A 19,672-nucleotide genomic window follows, 5' to 3' on the forward strand; every position below is an offset into this window, starting at 1 on the left:
TTTTAACTGGCAGTGATAAGAAAGGATACAGCAACCTTGGTAAAAGGTTCATTTTAACCACTTAAATTCTTAAACTGAAATCCAATATTATTGTTGACCATTTAGCCACATCCCTCTTTATTTTATCATTTATTATATTGTAATTTGTTTCATAAAGTCTTCCAGCTTCCTGGGTGATTAGTACTCCCAGGTATTTTATTGATTTAGCTTTCCAATTTAAATTATACATATGCCTAATTTCTTTATTTTTACAGGTCCATTTTTACACTGGAGTTAGATTAATGCTCCAGTTCTTACTGTATGCTGTTGGGTTCTTAGTACCGCATTTTGGTCCAAATTGAAGTAACATTGTAGATGATGTATACCGTATGTGTCTCTGTGCAGGAGATAATGGAGCCAATAGTGGAGAGGACATCCAGCTCACGACGACCATCACCCACGTAGACGGACCCACTGAGATCTACAAGATGACTGGCAAAGAAGCCCAGGAGTAGACCCTTGGGCCTAATTTACGCTTCGGCGAAAAACTTTCGTTGTGATAAGTTGTTTGACAAAAACACCACAATTTCAACTGCAAAAGTTATTCCGTTTTTGTCGAGCGACATGTTGTGCTACGCTTTTTTTTTACCGAAGCAGAAATTAGGCATTAGACATAACCACCCTCTTTTGGAGGTCCCTCTGCTTCTACCTACTGCCCCAACTCCTCTGCCCTACACTGTATTCTGGAAAGTCATTTGGCATCAGAGAACCATATCCGTAGCCCTGCATCAGGCATCTACAGTATTCTGTGTTCCAATTCCCCAGTTAACTGCCCTTTTCCTCTGCTGCCCCTGGCCTCTACACCAGTATCTGCTCTAAAGGGTAATTCAGACGATATCTGCTCTAAAGGGTAATTCAGACGGCAGCGTTTTTTTCCCGCAACGTTCTAATGCTTAAATGCATGCTCCATCATGTGACGTTGTCACGTGCCGATTATAGTCGTCCTACAAGCTCGCAACGCATGACATGCGTTGTGAGCTTGTAGGTCGGCTATTTTATGCACGCGACACGTTGTACAACAAAGTATACAAAGTAACAGGAATTAAGACGGTATCCTCTCGTCGCAAATCTTGGGTCTGAACTAGGCTTGAAATACAACTCTCTGTCGAGTCCGACATGGCTCCTTGAGGTCCTGTCATTTCATGATTTATTGTATTTTTTTCTTAAGTTTGAAAACGGATATGTGGACGATTGGTCTTTGTATATACTGCGTGACGCCTCTCTTAAAAGCAATAGGGTCAGGATGTGGAAAAGCTGTTCCTGAATGGGGGAAACTGTTTGAGAGTAAAGAATACCATCTGGTCGTAGTAACAAATAAAGTGCAAAGTACTTTGAAACCTTGTATGAATATCCTCTTGATAAACATACTTTATGTCCCATACACAGATGGACAAGAAGATTGTATTGGCTGTTATTTGACTAATTTGGGTTTAACTCAAGATAAAGGTGTTTTCTCCATGTTGCCCTACTCTCTGTGTGCTCACAGCTCTACACTACCGTGGGAAGAATACTGGTTTACTATTGGTATCGTCCTGTTTGTCATTCTTAATGTGGTTGGGTTCCTCCTTAAAATTTTGGAGAAATGTACAGACCACCTAGTTATTATAGTAAATGCATACTGTACGTTCATGTATGTTTCAACATAGATAATCTATTTTTTATAACGTGCTTATTTTCAACTTTATGAAATATTTCACTGTATCACTGTACATGGACAAAAAACAAGGATTTGAAATCGACTGTAGTCTATTACACATGGGTGTTAGTTATTTTGTGCTTTTATGGTAATTTAAATAAAACTTTTACTCTATCCTTTTTGTTTTCTGAACTGTGTGTTGTTTACTCAACATATGGACAATATTTCCGTTCCTTAACCCATTAAAAAACGTAAAAGCATGTATCATTTTAGCGTTTGCTAGCACGGAAGTGCCGCGCTGCGGTCTTTTACATATGCTGTTATTGAATTATCTCTTTAATCTTGAAAAAGAACTACTGATTTAGAAGGCATCGGCCTCAGGTCTTAATGGGTTAAATCTGGATAAGATATTGGTTTTCTTAAAAAAAAAAAACTTCCACTTGCCTACACTTGAAATTGAGTTTAAAAAAAGAAAAAAGTGTATATTTAAGCCTTGCTCCATAAACGTAATACTTAGTAATGTTATATACTGAAGATTAGCCTAACAAATGAATTCAGGATGTTTTATTATGTGTAATGTAACCAAATGTACCCGTTATTCTGAATCATTCTGCAGGGATGGTGCGCCGCCTCAAGGCGGACGGGAAAACGACATTCATGTTTCTTTCTATTCCATCGTCCGCTAGTGGGCAGTGTCGTTCCCATCTCTCCTTCTCCTCCAGCCATGCTCCACACCACACACACAGTCACACCCGACGACTGAAGTTCGGCCGTTCCCGTCACGACGAAGCACTCGAGCGGAGGAGAGAGAGTGGAGTGGAGTCAAAGCGAGGAGGAAGGGGAAAAACTAAGTAAACGACTGTTACAGATTAACAACGTTCAACCGGTGTCGAGAAGAGAAAGTGGCACGAGTCGGCAGTTTTTGAAGTCCATCGTGTGACTGAGTGTTCTCTAGTGTAGTAAACAAACGGACAGACAGTACGGTAGACAGTGGTGACATTGCGCTCGGGCAGCAGGTCTCCTCCCAGACAGCAGCTTGTTGACGGATAACAGCTCGTCTCTCCGTCCAGACAGACCTGACCTGACTGTACATTATAACCCCCTCTCTAAGGACAGGTAAGTGTCCACCATGTGTCCGTCTATAACTGCCTCATTTGTGCTTAGTTGCGTGCTAGTGTCGCGCTCTGTAAATAGCAGATCGACAAGCTCACCACACGTCACTTATGGTGAGCTTGTAGATCTGCTATTTACCGCATGCAACACCAAGTATAAATGAGGATTACCTCTGCATTCACAGCTGAGCTGACCATAAAAAAATGATGCCATGGATGAAGCAAAATTCAGTGCTTCTGCTGCAGCCAGCGGTACAATGTTCATTCTGACAAACTGACAGCAGTAATGTGGCTCCATGCTGAATATAGGCAACAGGTCTCATCTTATTGTGTGTTTCTTCTGAGTGACCATAATAACGCATAGCTTAATAAGTAGCCTGTCATTTGCAACAGTTGACAGGCCAACCAAGGCTGAATGGTTTTCATATTAAACAGGGCTGTGTTTGCCTTGTATCGAATTGATTTTCTTCAGTCATTTCGCAGGAGAAGGCCCCACCTACTAGTGTTATTTGTAATAGTACACTGTACTAATCACATTGTGGTATCTCTATGCAAAGGGTTTAATAATATACCACTGCAGCCCAATAATCGTGAACCAATTGGACAGATTATGCCCTTAGTCTTGATGTTCAAAGGGGAGAGGCCCGACACAGCAGTGCCTGCCATGTTTACATGAACCATCAACAGCTCTGTCCATCCATGTCCCTCTGGCCATTAGAGGGACAGAATACAGACTGGCCATTGATAAGGCCAACTCATTAGTACCCCATTCACTGCCATCAAAGCCTCCTCTCTCTACGCCCATTAAGATGAGTGGGCCCACCGCGTTGGGCGATAGGGATTCAACAGCACTTCATGGCTGGATCTCGGTGTTGCATAGGAGTCTGGCCTCATGTAGAGAGCAACAGGTGGTTTAACACTGATATGAGGAGTAGAAAACCTCTTGGAGTGAGGCAGACTGACACTGGCTCAGAGCAAAACACAGATTAATGTACAGTGAAAGATACCGAGTGTTAATATGGACCTGTAAGGATTTTTACCTTGTACTACCAGTGAAGCGAATGTGTCAAAATAACCTGAAATACAAGTACACACGTTATCTGTCATAGTGTGACTGTGCTCTTAAACCCATTAAGACCTGGGGCTGATTCTACAAATACCTTCTAAATCAGTAGCTCTCACACTTTCAAGATTTTAAAAAAATGTTTAAAAAACAGCAGATGTACAAGCTTGCAGTACGGCACGAAGTGATGCGCTGTGAGCTTGCATATCTGCTATTTTTGAATAGTCGACGCAAAAATCCAAAATGGCACAGATGCTTTCCCGGTTTTAATGGGTTGAAAAAAATCACTCACTTCTCTAGCAGTGGAAGTGGTAGGCAGCTTGGTATTGTTTATTTTTTATGACAAATGGTGGTGATGATAACAATGATGAAGCTGCCATGTATAAATCTGGACATAATTAAAGCTGCCCCCCCAGACCTGTTCCCTGGAACAAACATGACTCAGACCACGTCACTATAGCAGCAGCACAGCGTGCAAAATGGTATTCACATGAATGTGTGTGCTTTTAACAATTTCATAGAAGTTCTAAGATCTATTTTCTTCTAATATGATATGAGCAGTGGAGAGGAGGTCATATCGTGACCTCCACAGTGGTGAAATCACCAGGGACTATACTTAACACAAGTAACATATGACGTAAAATCAGTCAATGTGGGAAAACTCCATCCACTGAAAATGGGTGGGTGTGGCACTGGCCCCTATGTATTTGCAATATTAATTGGAAACAAGCTACAGTTTTCATATCTAGACTGCTGCCATGTCCACCCTTCAACAGGCTGAATTGTCGTTTTCCACAAGAGGGAAACGTTCTGTAAGATGATGGCCTCCCTAAAGATGATTCTGTGGCATTCTTTGTTGCTTTATTTGGATAGGATGAAGTAGTGAGTCAAAGCAAAAGCAGATTGGAAGGATGTCATACTGCAGAGGTCCCCAGTCAGGAATTGAACCAGGCCGGTGGGGATGTTTCTTCTAAATATATGGTTTACTGAATATATACATATATACTATGTACAAGCTCTGTATGAGTGCAACTTGGCTGTAATGGCAGACACATAGATGTAACCAGCGATGTACATAACTTAATAGCAGCTAACAGGCTCCTCTGGAATGTGCTCATCTCCTTGAGACCGATTTGCATGTCGTAGTGCGAAGGTATCGTGCGGCGAAAATACCCGATTAACAAGCTCACAACGCGCTGTGGATGCGAGGCGCTGTGGGCTTGTAGATCGGCTATTTTCGACGTGCGGCGCTGTCGTGTGACGTGAGTGTAAGATAAGCATTAGACAGTGAGAGAATGTTACTGGACTGGATCTGCAGCCATGTGTCTGTGAGCTCAGATAAACAGCCTGTGTGTCTGGACAAGGAAGACGTGATGCAGTAGCTGCTGCCGGGTCGAGCTGCCTGCGGGTCACCTATGTGTCATTTCCTCTTAAAGTTATGGATTAGCCCTGAGGGTTTACACTCAGGGCACACAGTGACACACACAGTGAGCGAATGTACTGTGGGTAAAAGTGTCTGCGTGTGTGTTTGTGAAAGTGAATGACAGAGTGAGTCAGTCAGTCACTTAGTGTGTGTGTGTACTGTATGTGTAAGTACTTTATGTAGTGAGAAAATATGTATAATAAATATGTGAATTACTGAGCCCAAGGTAGCTTACAAAACAATGGAGACATGCTGAAACACACACACACACACACACACACACACACACACACACACACACACACACACACACACACACACACACACACACACTTCCAGTCAGGCCCGGTGTCACAGGGGAGGGCGTGAGGGGGCGACACCCCCTCGACTGGACCATCTCACCCCCTAAGTCAAGACTGCCGGTTAAAAAAACAAACCGTCTGGTACTTTTTAATTAATAGCGTTTCGGAGTCAAGCCTTCCTCAGTGTGGTGTTGTGTGTACCAGGAGGGACTGATGAGAAGGACTTTATCTGCTCTTGGTAAAAATATATATATTTTGTTTAAATCACGCACGCGCACCCCCCATACTTACGCATCCGCCCTCCCCCACCGTTGTCGGCTAGCGCCTGGCCTCCTTCCAGTGCATCACCAGAGAATGTTTTCTGTCTCCTATGTGATCATTAACTTTGTGAATGATGTCTATTTCACTCACACACACACACACACACACACACACACACACACACACACACACACACACACACACACACACACACACACACACACACACACACACACAGAGAGAGGTATCTCTCACAGATGCACTCTCTTTCTATCCATTAGTGTCTCTAGTAATCATTCAGAGCAGAGGACATGACTGTCAGCCTCTGACATTAATAGTCACAGATGTGTCTGGCAGAACTTAACAAATAACTGACCACCGTTAAACCTTTTGTTATTATTGTCACAAATACTGGCACTGCACACACCCAGCATCATAAGAACAATTTGGGCAATTGGAACTGTGTGATACAGGGTGATATATCAATGACAAAGAGTTAATCACTTATTCAAGAAATACATCTATTTTAATATCACCAAATGGACCTGCAGTTGGTCCCATTTGTACACTCATGGAGTTAAATGAACAGTACTGAAGAGTTTAGTGTGTGAATAATCTGTATTTGGCTCTTAAAATGATTGTGATTGTCACTTTTTAACCACTTGAACCCCAGCATCCATATTCTGGGGGAAACATTCGGCAAAAATAGCAGATCTACAAGCTCAAACGTGCCACAACGCATCGCAACGTGATGCTTTGTGAGCTTATAAATCAGCTATTTTGGCAAAGAGATTTGGTGTAGATGGGGAAAAAGAGATCCAAGTACAGTTGTAACTCAAGTTTGTCTCTCTACGAATAGAGAGTTTAAGTGGTTAAGCGATATACCACCATGAGTACTTTTGTGGTTTGTGTTTGTGTATTGGTTGGTAGCAGCCAGGTCCAGTCTATGCAGTGTTTGATCCCCTGCTCCACCCGAGAGCACAGATGTGCTGACACTGATGACACCACAAAGCGGTTAGGTGGTGCACGCACATCCAAGAATTGCAACGGGTGCTGGATCTGACTGAATAAACATGAACAACAGAAAAGGGTCCGCACACCGTCTTAATGCTCCCAGCAAATTTAATGAATAGAGCGGTCAAGGTAAAAACGTTTCGGCCGATGTGGCCTTCGTCAGGTATACTGAATAGAGTGAGGAGACAGGTATAAAAAGAACAAAGGAGGGCAGGATACACTAATCACTGAGTGCAAGCACCGGGGGACAACGCCCCAATTTGGGAGTCTATGACAATTACATAGAAAATAGCCATTATTCATCTTTAGTGGCCATCAGGAAAGAGGGAAACATAATTAGTAAATGTGTCTATACCCTATACAAAATACCAGTCTACCACAATGTATATAAACAAAGCTCCCTGAACCATAAACAGAGAGACCACACAGTCAGATATATATGAACATTAAACATTAAAAATGCAATAAAGCAATATTAAAAGACAAGACTACTGTTGACACCACAGTCACACCCAACCCATGATTTAGCAAACACACTGAGTTGAACCCAGTGTGGGAGATAAAGCTGTTGTACCACAGCTGGCTTCAGGAAGTACTGGCTCTGGTTGCACTTGTGTTATAGTCAGGTTCTAATCAATCTCAGATGTACGAGTTCACTCAATGCAGGAAGTGTTGTCCTAGCAACTATCTCAGTTTGGTTCAGAAAGAAAAATGGTGTCTCCCCCTTACATTTTTATCAGACTGTGGCTCATCAGCATCATCATCATTCGCTATCACACTCACCTATTCCTCTGCCTTCCTCATTCTTGTTTTGTCTCTAATCTACCTTTAAATTCCTCAGGCTCGTCATAGATATAGATATAGATATAGATTGATATATCCTTCTGGCAAATATAATGGGCATTTTTTGACAGCATCAGTAGTATCAGTATAATTAAGCGCCGTTCAAAAACCAAGAAATAGCTAATAGATTGGCTATTTTTTTGTATAAGTTGTTGCATTTGTGTAAATCTTTGCCTATAATGACATACCCAAAATGTTGCACTTTTTGATGAAATGTCAGTGAAAACTAGGCTAGGACTCGCCAAAATCAGGATCAACATAGGACCCAAAAATCTGGAATCGGTTGGGCTCTATAACCCCCAGTGTCCATTTAAAACAGAGGATTTAGCTGTGGATAATACAAATGGATAGGGAGCATAGATACTACTATATATCTATATATATCTGAAAGAAGCCTGTAAATTATTCCAGGGTGCAAACTGCAAAGCGTCTTGTCTAATCTTGTTCTGCTGGAGTGAACACCCTTCCTCTCACTCTCAGTGAGAAAGTGACATCTCCACCCATTTGAGAAGCTCTTACTCTTAGGTGGAACATGAAACGATGGAATGTCATTTAAGCAAAGATACTTGCCTTGTCTTTAGTGTCTATACTGTAACACTAGTGATTAATTTAATTTCAAGGTTTCACAGTTTAATATGCATTATGTAATCCTACTATAATTCTAGTAACCTCTGTCTGTAGTGGTGAGTAGGTGAAGCTACCCGGTTCTCCTCAGTGGCTGGAGCAATTGCTCTGATTTTGCACACAGCCATTGACCATTACCATCTGAACTTAACTGTGAAGCCCGTTTTTCAATTTCATCAAATCTCAGCTTCTTATTAGCGTTTTTGTGTAAAACACTGTCGCCATGGTTACGGGGCTGCCCAGCTATGGGACGAACTGCCTCCCGGGTTGTTGCCAGATCATGTGCGCATATCCCCCCACGGATGCGTCGACCGGGTATGGTCTAGTTTCATACTATTTTTCTGGGACCCTAATCTACACAGCAGTGTACACAGTGTTCATTTAACTCTGAGAGAGCGTACAAATGGAACACAGGAAAATAATTGTGAGTAAAAGCCATGAATGTGAAAACCATTTCTTTCTTTTTTTGGCCGGTTGGTTGTGTCATTGTCCTTGTTTGCTGTGTTCATGGCAAAACACTAATAGTAATCTTAAATCTGCAATCTGTTCATTTTGTCCTACCCCTGGACTTGAACTACGTCAGTGCTGCTGAACTAATACAGAAAACCTGTTTGGGAAGAGGATATATTGCGCTTTTTAACATGCAATACCTCTTGTCAACCAGTAGTGGTTGACAAGATTTTTTGACAGCATCAGTAGTATCAGTATAATTAAGCGCCGTTCAAAAACCAAGAAATAGCTAATAGATTGGCTATTTTTTGTATAAGTTGTTGCATTTGTGTAAATCTTTGCCTATAATGACATACCCAAAATGCTGCACTTTTTGATGAAATGTCAGTGAAAACTAGGCTAGGACTCGCCAAAATCAGGATCAACATTGGACCCAAAAATCTGGAATCGGTTGGGCTCTATAACCCCAGTGTCCATTTAAAACAGAGGATTTAGCTGTGGATAATACAAATGGATAGGGAGCATAGATACTACTATATATCTATATATCTGAAAGAAGCCTGTAAATTATTCCAGGGTGCAAACTGCAAAGCGTCTTGTCTAATCTTGTTCTGCTGGAGTGAACACCCTTCCTCTCACTCTCAGTGAGAAAGTGACATCTCCACCCATTTGAGAAGCTCTTACTCTTAGGTGGAACATGAAACGATGGAATGTCATTTAAGCAAAGATACTTGCCTTGTCTTTAGTGTCTATACTGTAACACTAGTGATTAATTTAATTTCAAGGTTTCACAGTTTAATATGCATTATGTAATCCTACTATAATTCTAGTAACCTCTGTCTGTAGTGGTGAGTAGGTGAAGCTACCCGGTTCTCCTCAGTGGCTGGAGCAATTGCTCTGATTTTGCACACAGCCATTGACCATTACCATCTGAACTTAACTGTGAAGCCCGTTTTTCAATTTCATCAAATCTCAGCTTCTTATTAGCGTTTTTGTGTAAAACACTGTCGCCATGGTTACGGGGCTGCCCAGCTATGGGACGAACTGCCTCCCGGGTTGTTGCCAGATCATGTGCGCATATCCCCCCACGGATGCGTCGACCGGGTATGGTCTAGTTTCATACTATTTTTCTGGGACCCTAATCTACACAGCAGTGTACACAGTGTTCATTTAACTCTGAGAGAGCGTACAAATGGAACACAGGAAAATAATTGTGGAACCAAATGGGTCCGTTTCATTTGTACACTCTCGGAGTTACAGACCCATAAGGGTCCATTTGGTTCCTTCCTAACTATTAATCATTTATGTGGGGAGTGGGGACCCACTGGAACCCCCTCAAGGACCTGTGGTGGTCCCTGGCTGGACCCCACGTTGAGAACCAGTGGCCTCTAGTACTCAACACCTATCGGCCACCTCCAATGCCACTCTGAGATGGCAAATAATGGCACCTCACGGAAGATAATAGTGAATTGGTGATGCATGATTTTTGGTAAATGATAGACACCAAAAACATGTACAACCTTGTGCCTTTCATGTTGTGCCAAGGCCTGAGTTTGGTATGTATCTGAGGCGGTGTATCCTCACTGCTGATTGGATAGAAAGTAGGAAGCAGATAAGATAGGTGTGTTCAGAGTGTAAACCATGAACATCAGAGGTTAGTTTTGTAACAACTTGCTTCTAACGGTAAAGATTACAAAATGTGAATGGAAGCTGATTGCGAGTCAGTGTGCAAGGGCTACTTGACTCCTGGGCTGTAAACAAGAGGTGATCAGACCTTTACCACCAAACATAATTTAAATTACTTTGCAAACTTACTTTCACAGGGATTTTATGGTCCTATGATATGTATCTTTTTTTCTTTTTCTTTTAGTGATTTACCAAAGATTTATCAGGTTTTGTAATTCTTACTGTAACATGCTTTTTGAAATGTGTTTACTATCTAATGTGCTATATAAACATAGAATATGATCATTATTATTGTTATGATTGTATGGTAGAGGAGGTGCATGACAGAGTGGTTGAGACAGATGTGTTGGTGGATAGAAGAATTGAATCACACAGAGAAGAAGGAGAACAAAAGAGACAGAAGGAATTAACCACTTCAACAACACTATATACTTCATTGACTGGGGTCCCACAGTTATGTAACGGTAGGGCATAGCAGTGGCGGCCATTTTGTGGTGCCACAGATCGAAAGCCCATTAATTTTTTTAAATATTTGTTAATTATTTTAAGCCAAGCCATTCAGGCTCCTGGTGAATCATGACCATAAAACATTTAATTCTGTGTCAAAAAATATTTGAAAACCGCAAAAAGGGTTAAATATTCAAATATTTTATGATTGTTTTGGCCTTTCTCAGAGTTCCTACAAAACCCATGATGCATTTTGCAGGCAAGCATCAGCCTGACAAGCCTATGCCGTTGTAATTGCATTGCTTTAATTCATATTCTTTTTACAGTTAAAGATGCAAATTTGTTTGTGAATAAATCATTATTTTGACTTATCTTTATGGTAGAATAGGTAAATATTATAAGCAACACAACTGGTGGTTTTAGTTGCTCTCACTGCTCTTCTTATGAGAAATGTATATCCTCTTGTTGGGAAGGACCACTACTGGTTGACAAGAGGTATTGCATGTTAAAAAGCGCAATATATCCTCTTCCCAAACAGGTTTTCTGTATTAGTTCAGCAGCACTGACGTAGTTCAAGTCCCGGGGTAGGACAAAATGAACAGATTGCAGATTTAAGATTACTATTAGTGTTTTGCCATGAACACAGCAAACAAGGACAATGACACAACCAACCGGCCAAAAAAAGAAAGAAATGGTTTTCACATTCATGGCTTTTACTCCACTGACATATTACAAGAGTAAACTTCAGCACAACTTTGTTGGACTTCACAGAAGACTGCGCCCTACAACAGGCTATTAGAGATAATGCTGGAAATTGTGATAGCGTATCTTTTGTGTCTCAAAGTGTATATTTGTGGATGGAAAGAGATGACGGGGAGGACAATGTGTAAATGTTTGAGAAGAGGGGAAGGGAGGGGAGATGACAATAGGTCATTTATGGTTCTATCGTGACAACAAGGCCTGTTGCCATGTGGAAAATTGCCACTCTGTTCCCTACATGTTGTTCAACTGCACACAGTACTACATATTCACTTATTCTCTATTTCTGAACCTCTACCTCCACAGTAATGTGAAAGTAATTCCCTATGCCTACTGGTTTCCAATGTGTGGATAGCATAACATTTTCTCTGAATGCACGTAATTACACAATTCAACGTCTATGTTGTATGTGTTTTCCAATATCTCAATATCAGTTGTGTGCATTTTGTATTTTTAATTATTTTGAAAATATTTGTCATATCGGATAATTTGATGCCATATTGTACACTGAGTTAGGCTAAACTAACCCTGAGGATTTTACTGTGTTGTCTCTTGATGTGTATCAGTGTCTGGGCCTGCCTATTCTCCAGCTCTAGAAATACTTATTTATGGTCATTTCCCTGGTACGTTTGTAGAGCTTACTGGAAGAAAACATGGACAGGGTTGGTTTACATTTATGGTTCTATTTTGGTGGACAAAAAGGCTTGCCAATTTGTCATAGACAGAAACAGCAGCATGAGAATATTTTGAATATTTCATCCCACGTGATGAGCTGGATAGGCTTCCAGGTATCCGGGGACCTCATTTATAAAAGGTTCTTGTGTTCCTGCTGAACACCAGAAACCTAATATCTCCCTTGGACAAGGGGGGGATTCCCCTTTGATGAGCGGTGGTTGTTTGTTTTCCCTTGGAGGAGACCATGATTTGAATCCAGGTGGTAATACTTGTACACAAATGTTTTATAATATACTAGAGTTTCGGGGGGCTACGCCCCCTCAACCCCAGCCGCGCACGGGGCCCAGCGTGGGCGCGTGTATATTGGGGTACCGAAATCGCCGGAGTAAAACTGTCCAAAAGGAAAAAGAAAAAAAAAAAAATTGGGGGGGAAAAATGTTAATACTTATTTTTAACTTGGTGGTCCGCGGACCCCCTGGTGGTCCGCCGACCCCCTGTGAGTGTTGGGACCCCCGGGGACCCCCCTGGAACATGGCGGACCCCTTCGGCTGTTTTTTTTTTTTCATGTACGGTTTGCTTGTTTCTGTCGCTTGTTTTTGAAAACCTGGCATGAACGTGGCAACCCGACTGACATCACTGACGTATCCTTGGTATTTGTACTTCCGGGTTGCATAATGATGACATCACTGTCGAGTCCTTTGGTGTCATGAACCTAGGCTGGTTTGTTTACCAGATTTGCCAGCATGCTATGGTGCTGTACTGTGGCCGTCGCCGTGTGTTTGTGTGTTTGGGGTGTGCATGGCACGTGAAGGACGGACATATTGTGATGGAGACATGAGTGAAGTGAAAGTAACGGCCTGGGTGGAACAAAGGAGGTACGTAAGAGGGGGGGGGGGGGTTGAAGCGAAGGAGCTGCGTGTGTGTTGTTGTGGAGGAGATGGGCAGAGTGCAATGGCGGCCGCTTGTGTTGTTTCGGCTGTGTTCGGCTCAAGCCGTCGCCGTTCGGTGTCGGTGGTGTGCACGGTAAATGGTAAGAAAGTGATTCACCTTCCGTTTTGTCCGAAATGTGGTAATAAAAAAAAAAAAGAGTGTAATAAATTATGTGGCGACGTGGAAACAGTGAAGTGAGCAATGATAGGTGCCCTACGCCACCCGTAAATTGTGAAAGTCGGCCGTGGCTACTGTTTTCGCGACATGTCCTATGGCGGCGTTGTGTTTACTCGATTACAGAGCTGTGGCTATAGCGTCAGCGGCGCGCGGAAGTAACTTGTCGTTTATATAATTAGATTAGTAAAAGAAATCTGCAGCTTTTAGTGATATATACAATTATAAAACAACTCCCTAAAGTGTATGCTGTATTGATTAAATACAAGTCTAAATACATGTCATTGTCTAAACTTGAACATGGACCATTTTTCTGTTATAGGTTTATTTTTAGAGGTTGTTGTGGTTGTCATACATCTGTTTATATTTTGTCCAAACTCATTACAAGGCTATCAAACTCGTATGAATAATTGAGTCAATGTTAGATTGACAACATTTGAATTTTCGTAAATATGTCTTTTATCTATCCTCGCCTACTTGTCTCCACACACTTCTAAATAAATAAAGCAAAACAAGACAAAAAACTGCATCTTTAAAATAATTTAAAGGAAGACACTGTTGTTATTGTGTATAATTTCAAACGGATCCTAAAGCTGTAAACAGTTTTATATGAATTAATTTGGTTTGAGAATGAATTACTTAATTTGGCCTCCTAATGATATCATGAGGAGAGGAGGATATTATTCTGCGTACTGTTGACCACTTGAACCCTAGCGTTCCTATTCTGGAGGAACATTCTGCGAAAATAGCCGATCTGCATGCCCGAGCTGGGGACAGTCAACATAGTGTGTTGTGGGGATTAAGTGTTTAAATATGGCTTAATGAAATGATGGAAAAAAGAGCATCGCTCAAAACCTCATTGACATTAACAGTTGGAAGTTCCAGTTTTTAGGTCCTTTTTAATTCACTTTGTACAGAGTGTAACACACTGTAGGAATTCAAATTAAAACAAAAAATAAGTCTTTGAGAATAAATTAAACTGGAGGCTGGGATGAAATCCAGTTTAGATGCCTTGAGGTGAAATTCCTCTTTATGTTCTCACCCTCTGCTTCCTCCCTGTGGTGACATGGTGAAACTGCAGGATGTTTAGCAGGCGTGCCACATCAACCCAATAACAAAACTGTTCTACTGGTGGGTATCATTAACCCAATAATCTGTGGTATCTCCCTCTCTACCCTCAGTCACTTTCTTTATCTTTCTTTCTCCCTAGCTCACTCAACTCTCATTTAAATAACTTCTTTCGGTGGTTCCAAATGAGTTTCTTGGTTTCTTCTAAACCAAGAAACTCATTTGGAACCACTGAAAGAAGTTCTGACCGTATGGCTTACCTCAACATATTATGTTGAGGTAAGCCATATGGTCAGAACCCATTATAAAATAACACTCCATACCTATACCCCTCTTCCCTGTAGTGCCTCTGTTAGAACATCTTACAATGTATTTTCATGTCCTGAGCCACTGACACACTACTGTAGGTTAAATTAAAAAAATGATGCCCAGAGAGAAGAACATGAAGAGCCTCTGTCAAAAAGGCCTGCTAACACCTTTTTACTTTTTATTTTTCGTCCCTCTTTTAGTTTATTTATCAAGTGTTAACATCACTGGATTTGAAAAAAAGCTTTGTTGAAAGCGTAGACCAAATAATAATTGTGACTGGCACTCCTTTATATTTTAATTTGGAAATTGGAAGTTTGATTAATTGTAAAACAAATTGACTAAAGAAACCAAAATGTATTGCTGTGTGACTGACATGGGGTGGATGATGAATCTTAACTGACCAATCTTTTGACACTTCTCATTTACTGCACGGACCATACGTGCTCATTGTGAGCGTGAGGACCTGAGTTTGAATCCGACTCGCGTCGTCTTGCATGTCTCTCCTCTATCTTTGTTTCTTGTCTCTCTACACTCTCCTACCTGAAATAAAGCATAACATGCCAAACACTAATCCTTTTTTTAAAAAGAAAGATGCCAGGTGTAATATCATATCAGGAGCTTGCCATAAAATATGGTGATGTTACAACAAGATGCAATACTTGCTTCAGCCACACAGGGGTGCACTCCACCCACATTCTAACTGTCTCACTACCTGCATTATTATCCAACAGCCAATTGTGTCTTATGTGTGGTTTGTAAAACCTTGATTCCTGATCTGCAAGGCAACAATAATTAATCAAGAGTTTAAGCAAATACTTAAAAGAACAAAATGTTCCCTAAATAGGTTTGTTCTGTCCTTGTTGTTATGTTCTGCATGTTCTGGTGTGCCTTTGGGATTACACATTAAAATCAGCCAAATATTGTTTCAAACGTGAACTGAAAATGTGCCTACTTGTTTCCCTGTTTGTACTCCATGGAGAGAACCATGGCATCAACAGTATCATCTCTAGCTTATGTGCAAGTGGTTGGAAATGAATCCCCTCATATACGAGCTATACGTACACACACTTCTTTAGACATACAGCATGAGGGTTCAAAGGTTAGAACTCTGCAGGTTACCATGGCGATGGTTAAGACCTGTTCTATCTATGTGGATGCTAGACCTGTGTTTCATTGATGAATGTACTCCATTCTTCACTCTCTGCCTCACACTTGCACATGCTTGCACACGCACGCACGCACGCGCACACACACACACACACACACACACACACACACACACACACACACACACACACACACACACACACACACACACACACACAAGCAAACACCATCTGCCATTCTGTCTTTGCCAGGTGTTCCAAAGATAGGCATTGGTAAACTCATCCATTACTAATTTCCAATTATACTCGTGGAGTGATTTGTAAGTGTGTTGTGTGAGCTATACTGTGAGTGTGTGTGTGTATGTATATATATATATATATATATTATATATATATATATATATATATATATATATATATATATGAGTGTGTGTGTGTGTGTGCGTGTGTTGTCTGCCATGTGTATTTCAATAGTTATTGTACATCAAAGACTTCATATTGTGTGTGTGTGTGTGTGTGCGCGGCGCGTGCATGCGTGCGTGTGTGTGGTTTTGCTCAACCAACAGTAGGACACTTGTAGCTGTACAAACAGTGTCCCATAAAATCACCATGGCAGTAGGCACTAGGCAATGAAATCTAATGCTCTCTGTTTGACTTAAAGATGTGGGTATACAGTACATGTTTCAGCATCGTTTTGAAGCTTTAACTGCTTTTCCATTATTGAAAACATTGAAATCGGTGCATGTTTAATTAACCTAGTAGTTGCTTGCAAGCATTAGCTTTGTTACAGGCACCCCAAATGTGAGTTTTATCCCATTAAGACAGGGAAAGCATCTGTGTCATTTTAGATTTGAGCTAAATATCATTATTTTATACTTTTTTCACAGCGCGTCACTTTGTGCCACGCTCCGAGCTTGTAGATCTGCTATTTTTGAAAAATTTGGAGAAGTTGTGCAAATCTTTGAATGTACATATTAAAGCAAACATTTTTAACTCAAATCTTTGCTTCTGGGGGGGTCCCTGGAACAAAATATTTTGAGATGGGGGGTCCGCGGCCAAATATAATTTTGGGGGTCCTTGAAATGAACAAGTTTGAGAATCACTGATATAGCAACATAGGTTTTTCAGAAAACTGTTGGGATTTAGAAGACATTTGTAGAATCGGCCTCAGGTCTAAACGGGTTATCAGATCAGTGACGTGTGAGGTTGTCTGTCTGCCCGGGCACTTTGGCCTAAATGCCGGGAAGGTTCTCGCACTCACAGGAAAGACACACCTTTCAGGAGAAATCCACTCTCACTCTGTGCTCTCCTTACCTTTGGCTTGCACTGCATTTCATAACGTTGCCGACCCAATATGGGCATTTCCTGTCAATAGGAGGTAGAGTTCAAGCTGCATTCACCGACATTCCTGTCAGACAGGTAAGGAAGCATGTCATTAGATATGACTTCCTTCTTGGCAGAATATGGCAACACAAAAACACTGCTATCATAATATTAAGATGATGTGCTGCCTGGCAGTGTTTACCTTTCAAACTGACAGTGGAATACTCCTGAGTGTGCAACAAAGCTATACATTATGACTGAAGGCTCTCATGGTCTCATCAGATATATCAGTGTATGCATATAATGCCCCTTCTGTAGTCATTGTGCAAAGTGTGTGTGTGTGTGTGTGTGTGTGTGTGTGTGTGTGTGTGTGTGTGTGTGTGTGTGTGTGTGTGTGTGTGTGTGTGTGTGTGTGTGTGTGTGTGTGTGTGTGTGTGTGTGTGTGTGTGTGTGTGTGTGCGTGCGTGCGTGCGCGTGAGGGGGGGGTTCAGTGTATCATTGTCAGTTTGATGAATCATTTAATTTCTTTAGAACAAGCCTTTTACGAGTCTACGGGGAAGTCTTCTGGCCCCACAATAGCCTGTATGTGTGTTTCTTCATCAGCGCTTTGTAGGGGCCCCATGCTTCTGTGTGTGTGAACAGGGAAATGAAGTGAACACCTGTGGCTGTGTGCGAGTGCCTAGAGGCGCACAAATGTGCGAACGTGTGTCAGCGTGTGCACATGCGTGTATGTGCATGGCCATCGGGATGTGTGCACTGAGTGCACACGCAAATCTGCGCTTGCACGTGGTGCAAGCTTTTGTGCACATTTGTGAGAAGCAGTGCCACCTCTTTATGCCCATTTAGATACTTGGGGCCCCAAAGTTGTTGTCCTTTGAATACGTGCTGTGCTTCAGAGCCGGCGAGGACAGACACAGGTGTCCAAGAGATGGCACAAATGCAGTCTGTGTCCTTTTCCCCCCATTAAGTCTTCAAAAGTCTGGTGTTGCATTCACACCCTGTCAAATTCATTCATGGCCATGTATGAGTTGCCTTTGTGCACCTTTTGATTTATAGTGTGTAATGGATTCTTATGTTGCACAGTGGGAACAACGCCTTCCATTTTGTCCAACAAAAAGGGGGGTTAATGTTATGCATGTGTTGTGCACTGGTTCCTTCTTCTGTCACCTTAACAACAGGCAACAACAGAGCAGATTGTCTGAGACAATCTTCAGTTTTGCGTTGAAGCCATGACACTTTCTTGTAACTACACGACTTGTTTGAGCCATATAAACTGCAGGACTTCTATTATAGATTTACTGCATAATCGTTGCTGTCGGGCAGAAACCAGCTAACTCCATTTTGACGATTTTGCTTTTTTCCCCCATAAATCAGTGCTATTGAACACCCGTTATGTCTGTGTGTTGGTATAAAAAATATTGAACCAGTGAAAAGTATTGAAACCAGCTAACTCCATTGGATCCTCAAACTGTCTGCTAAACCAGCTAACTCCACCACAGGGGGGTGCTGACTCCAGGCTCCACCCCCTTTTGACCTCCAACCTCATTGTAAGCTTGGAGGTCCATTCAGGTCCATTAATTTTTTTGCAATTAAGTAAAATCTTGTATATATATATATATATATATATAAAACGATATGATGACCAAGGCCAGGCAATTTAATTCCCCAAAGGAATTATTTTCATGGCTGCTTTCAGCATTTGTGTTATGTACATTACTGCAGTAGAGTTTTGTACCGCCTGCGTAAACAAGTTGATCTTGACCTCGTGACACCGGAGTTGACCTGTTTGTGCCGAGAAGTGCTTGCTGCATGGAGGATGATGGGGAAGGAGGGAAGGAGGAGGGGTGGTATTCAGAGGGAAATCAGGCCTGCCCTGCATGTAGAGGAAGTAGCCTCAGTTTGACCCAACACGTCAGCCTCTCCTTCCAACCACGTCCCTTTGAAATGCCTTAGATGGATGAGGTCACACTGGTGGAGAGAGGCACCGGCCAGTCATCTGGACGCTAATTCATACAAAGTCTGCTGTGTGCATGTGCGTGTGTTAATTTTTTTGTACGTGTCAATTGGTCATACTTTCTGTCTTGACTTTATAACCCTGTGTGTTTGATTCTACAGTATAATTATCTCTCTCTCTTTCTGACCCTTTTTACTTGATACAAATAATAGAGATATTCTCCTTTTATGTCTCATAACGTGTATATTATGATTATTAATGCACTTAGATGGTTGATCTTGGAATGTGTTTATCTGTTCACCTTTTGCAACATCACCCCAAATGATTGGAACGTTTTTAACTGGTATGGGACAGCATTTTCCACTTTCCTTCTCTGCTGTGTTTGTCTCCTGTTGTTTTGCTGTCTGAGAAACAAAAACAAAAGTCAAGTTGGAATGATGGGCATTTCCTTCTCTCTTCCAGTGAATTTAAACA

General features: G+C 41.6%; 2 protein-coding genes across 6 annotated transcripts in view; both read left to right on the forward strand.

Moving 5' to 3' along the window:
• wls (Wnt ligand secretion mediator) overlaps nucleotides 1-1,849 on the forward strand; it is a 32,091-nt gene extending 30,242 nt beyond the window's left edge. For both annotated transcript variants that reach the window (XM_084057156.1, XM_084057157.1), the window contains exon 12: nucleotides 385-1,849. In XM_084057156.1, coding sequence (XP_083913282.1) covers nucleotides 385-494 — 110 coding nt within the window. In that variant the 3' untranslated portion in view covers nucleotides 495-1,849. The remainder of the gene's footprint in view (nucleotides 1-384) is intronic.
• Nucleotides 1,850-2,434: 585 nt separating this feature from the next.
• Nucleotides 2,435-19,672, forward strand: part of gng12a (guanine nucleotide binding protein (G protein), gamma 12a) — a 37,296-nt gene continuing 20,058 nt past the window's right edge. For 2 of the 4 annotated variants that reach the window (XM_084057540.1, XM_084057541.1), the window contains exon 1: nucleotides 2,435-2,791. The gene's annotated coding sequence lies outside the window, so the exon portion shown is untranslated. Of the gene's footprint in view, nucleotides 2,792-4,621; nucleotides 4,806-19,672 lie in introns of those variants that run through there. The other 2 variants (XM_084057543.1, XM_084057542.1) reach the window with 2 other exon arrangements.

The sequence above is a fragment of the Gymnoscopelus microlampas genome (assembly GCF_963454915.1).
Source record: "Gymnoscopelus microlampas genome assembly, chromosome: 5".
Lineage (NCBI taxonomy): Eukaryota > Metazoa > Chordata > Actinopteri > Myctophiformes > Myctophidae > Gymnoscopelus > Gymnoscopelus microlampas.